The following is a 3,417-nucleotide window of genomic DNA, read 5'->3' as shown; positions in this document are numbered from 1 at the left end:
ACCCCCCAGCCCCCCCCGCTGCAGACAGGGCAGGACTCCCAGCACCGGCTGTGTCGGATGGAGAGGCAATGGGATGCCCGATCAGTGACCACACGTGCTCAAGGTCCACACAGCTCCTGGGAGAGGCCATGTCACCAGGAGGCGCCCAAGGAGTCCCCTCGGGGATGCCTCTGCCGGTGTAGTCCGGTCCCTGTGCTGTGGAGTCAGCCCAACTCCGTGCCTCTGAGCCACAGAGAGGTCTTGAATCTTCGAAAGACCTGGGACACCCCAATGCTGCCACCTAGGAACGCCTCCCCTGGTCCCGGGACCTGGAGCTCCAGCTCCCATCCCCCAGGCCTCCCAGAGCCCCACGAGCTGTGACCACCTGCTCAACGCCAGCTCTCCTGGGTCGGCCGCCTGCACTCCTTGCCAGGATCTATGGGGATCCCCTCTCCCTAACTGAGCCAGATCGGATCACAGTATCCGGCCTGGCACCCCGCGTCGCTGAGGGCAGTCTGGGGAACTGCTTTCAATGTGGAACAGGAAGGGTCTCTGCAGGGAAGAGGGCCTGGCCCTCACCTGCCAGCTGGCACCACACTCAGCCCTGCTGCTGGGCCAAAGGGCTGGCAAGAGACGACAGAGAGGAAAACGTAGGTGACGAGGAAGAGGGGCCTTTCCGAGGTCACAGAGCCCGGCCCCGCTCCCTGGGCTCCTATTTTGTTCTAGAAGCTTCGGGACAGCTGCACAGAGCTATGTGCTAAGGCAAGAAGCTGAGCCCAAGGAGGGCAAAACACGGGGTGCCCAGGACGACTTGGCCACCAAGACTGGACGTCAGGGGAGGACCACAGCCCTGCCCTCGGCCCTGGAGCCGAGGGGACAGGCAGCCAGCAGGAGCCCCAGGTTTGGGTAAACCAGTGCCCTCCACTCGCCCACAGCTCTGTAAAGTTTATTTTTGTTTTTGGTAATCTTCACCCGAGGATCGTTTTCCATTGATTTTTAGAGAGTGGAAGGGAGGGGGAGAGACACACAGAGAGAAACGTCGATGTGAGAGAGACACATTGACTGGTTGCTTCCCGCACGTGCCCTGCCCAGGGCTGGGGATCGAGCCTGCAACTGAGGTATGTGCCCTTGACTGGAATCGAACCCGGGACCCTTCAGTCCGCAGGTGGATGCTCTATCCACTGAGCCACACCAGCCAGGGCTCTCCCATGGCTTTAAAGTGACTTTAGTGCCTTTGCTGTGTTGGAGTTCAGGAGATCCTCCTCACCTCGCCCCCTTCCCTCCACAGGGCCTGGCCCCTCGCGCCCTGGTCTGGGGCCAAGTCAGCATAGATTCCTGACAGGCCATGAGGGCAGATCTGTCCCTCCTGAGCGGTCAGGGGACAACCGATGTAAGAATCACATCCTGAGTCTTCTAAGTGGTCCAGCCCCGGTCCGGAGCTGGAGGGTGTGCAGTGAGGTCAGCCTCACAGACACGGGATGTGAGAGGTCATTTAGAAACGCTCCTCACACAGAGAAAGACGCCGAGCTCCGGAGACATGCGACGTGCGTGAGGTCACACGAGAGCCGACGAGGACCGTAACTATGGACAAGACCCAGGGCTCTGTCCACCACACCAAGTGCTTTCTCAGGAGTGACTCCAAGAGCCACAGCTGCCTTTCAGAACTGCAGGAACCCAACCCTCCATCAGGCAGGCAGCCAAGAAATGGCGGCACCACCATCACCACCAGGACCCAAACCTCTGTCTCCCGTCCAGAGTGGAGGCTCAGGACCCAGCTCCCCACCACCTTTTACTTGCACCCAGTACGTCTCCCCATTTCAGTCCACCGAGTCACCCGTCAGCCCAGCTAAGAGTATAAAAACCCTACCACTTCGGGAGTGGAGCCCTTGAAGGTCACCAAACAGACCACTGAAGTCCAAGGCCAGGGTGCCAGCTAGAGTCAGAGTTTGGAGGCAGTCATATTTCCGTTTTCTTCCTCGGCAAGTAGGAGCTGGAGATCTGGTGCATGATCACCAGGGCTGGATAGAGGGGCAGCGCCAGGCACAGGTACCAGGCCGCGCCTTTGATCTGGGCCTGGAACCACACCGAGTGCATGCCCAGGACCACCGTCACGGTAGCCATCAGGTAGACCACCAGTCCACACGTCAGATGGTAGAGCTTGAGGCGAGCCACCCTGGAGACCCTGGCTGCCCGGGGGAAGAGCAGGCAGAGCCCACACAGTGCCTGGCCCCCCGTGGCCAGCAGCGTCAGGGCCCCCACCCAGCTGTGCCAGGAGGCCAGGTGGGGCAGCTCGCTGCGGGTCCTGCTGGCGATGATGAAGCCCAGGCCCAGGGCTGCGCAGAGGAGGCCCAGGCTCTGCCCCACCCAGTGCAGCCGGATCCGGGCCTTTCGGGAGCAGAAGGAGAAGAGGGAGTGCTCAGGCGAGAAGAGGAGGATGGCCTCGGCCATGCAGACGCAGAACTGCGAACAAGAGAGGGCCAGTGAGCCTGAGGGCCAGCCTGGGCGTCTGAGAAAAGGGAGGTGCTCTCCTACTTATATCCAAACAGGACACGGGGTGGGGGGCTAAAGAACCCCACCAGGACCTCCTGCCCCACAGGCCCACATGGCTGGGCACAATGGGGAGTCTACGCTTGAGCGGAAGTCGCTTGTCATTCAGGCTGACATGCAAAGTCCATGCTCCCCACCTGCCCTCACACGATGACTCCCATTTCTTGGCCAATGGAAACAACAAATGTTAAAAAACGTCCTCCCGAACTTTGGGGGAGGAGTGGCTAGAAATCACCCGCCCACTTCCTCCTCCCAGGCCCTAGTGCAGAAATGCCTTCCATGCCCTCCCACCCCACTGACTACCTGGCACAGCCCAGCCCTCCCTGTCCCCCGCTCTCAAAGGCGGCAGGGAAAGCTGGAGGCGGCCTGCTCCCCACCCGGGAGCCTTAGCAAGGCTGGGCCTTCTGGAGCCTGGATGTTCCCCTAGGGACAGGGCCACACCAATCAGCCGCATACGGAAGCCCAAACTCACCGCCAAGGCCATGAATACAGGGTGCCAGGAGAAAAGACCTGAGAACCAAAGAGAACAGACTGACGCCGGGCACCATTGTTTCTGCCCTGAGGCTGGCTGGAGCCCAAAGAATCTGCCTACGGGGGCAGGTCAGTGTACTGTCCCAACCCTGGCCAGGAATCAGGGCAAAGGCGAGCAGCCAAGGTTAGGGTGAGCAACCACGAGGCCAAGCCCACACAGTGCAGCCTGCGTCCCCTCGGGCACCTGGCAGCTGTCAGTGGATACAAGCTTTTTCTTGAAATATATTCATAATAATAAAAACCTAAATGTATATATAGTTGCAGCTTTGTAGAATTAATTTCTTGTATTTTCATTTGCATTTATATAGTCCAGTGATCTATATGTCAGGCTTTCTTAGAGTTAGTAAAATACATAGTTTT

At 59.3% G+C, this 3,417-nt stretch overlaps 1 protein-coding gene across 1 annotated transcript; it reads right to left on the bottom strand.

The window, feature by feature from the left end:
• Window positions 1–1,755: 1,755 nt before the first annotated feature.
• On the bottom strand, window positions 1,756–3,242 carry LOC102765022 (cytochrome b561 domain-containing protein 1). Its single transcript, XM_006762972.2, has 2 exons — window positions 2,999–3,242; window positions 1,756–2,439 (listed from the first exon to the last, which is right to left on the bottom strand). The coding sequence occupies exons 1-2, from the start codon at window positions 3,008–3,010 to the stop codon at window positions 1,936–1,938; spliced, it is 516 nt and encodes a 171-aa protein (XP_006763035.1). The 5' UTR covers window positions 3,011–3,242; the 3' UTR covers window positions 1,756–1,935.
• Between the last annotated feature and the right edge of the window lie 175 nt (window positions 3,243–3,417).

The sequence above is a fragment of the Myotis davidii genome, unplaced genomic scaffold, assembly GCF_000327345.1.
Source record: "Myotis davidii unplaced genomic scaffold, ASM32734v1 scaffold217, whole genome shotgun sequence".
Lineage (NCBI taxonomy): Eukaryota > Metazoa > Chordata > Mammalia > Chiroptera > Vespertilionidae > Myotis > Myotis davidii.
The sequence above is the reverse complement of the archived record's forward strand: the minus strand, read 5'-3'. Positions and strand labels throughout refer to the sequence as shown.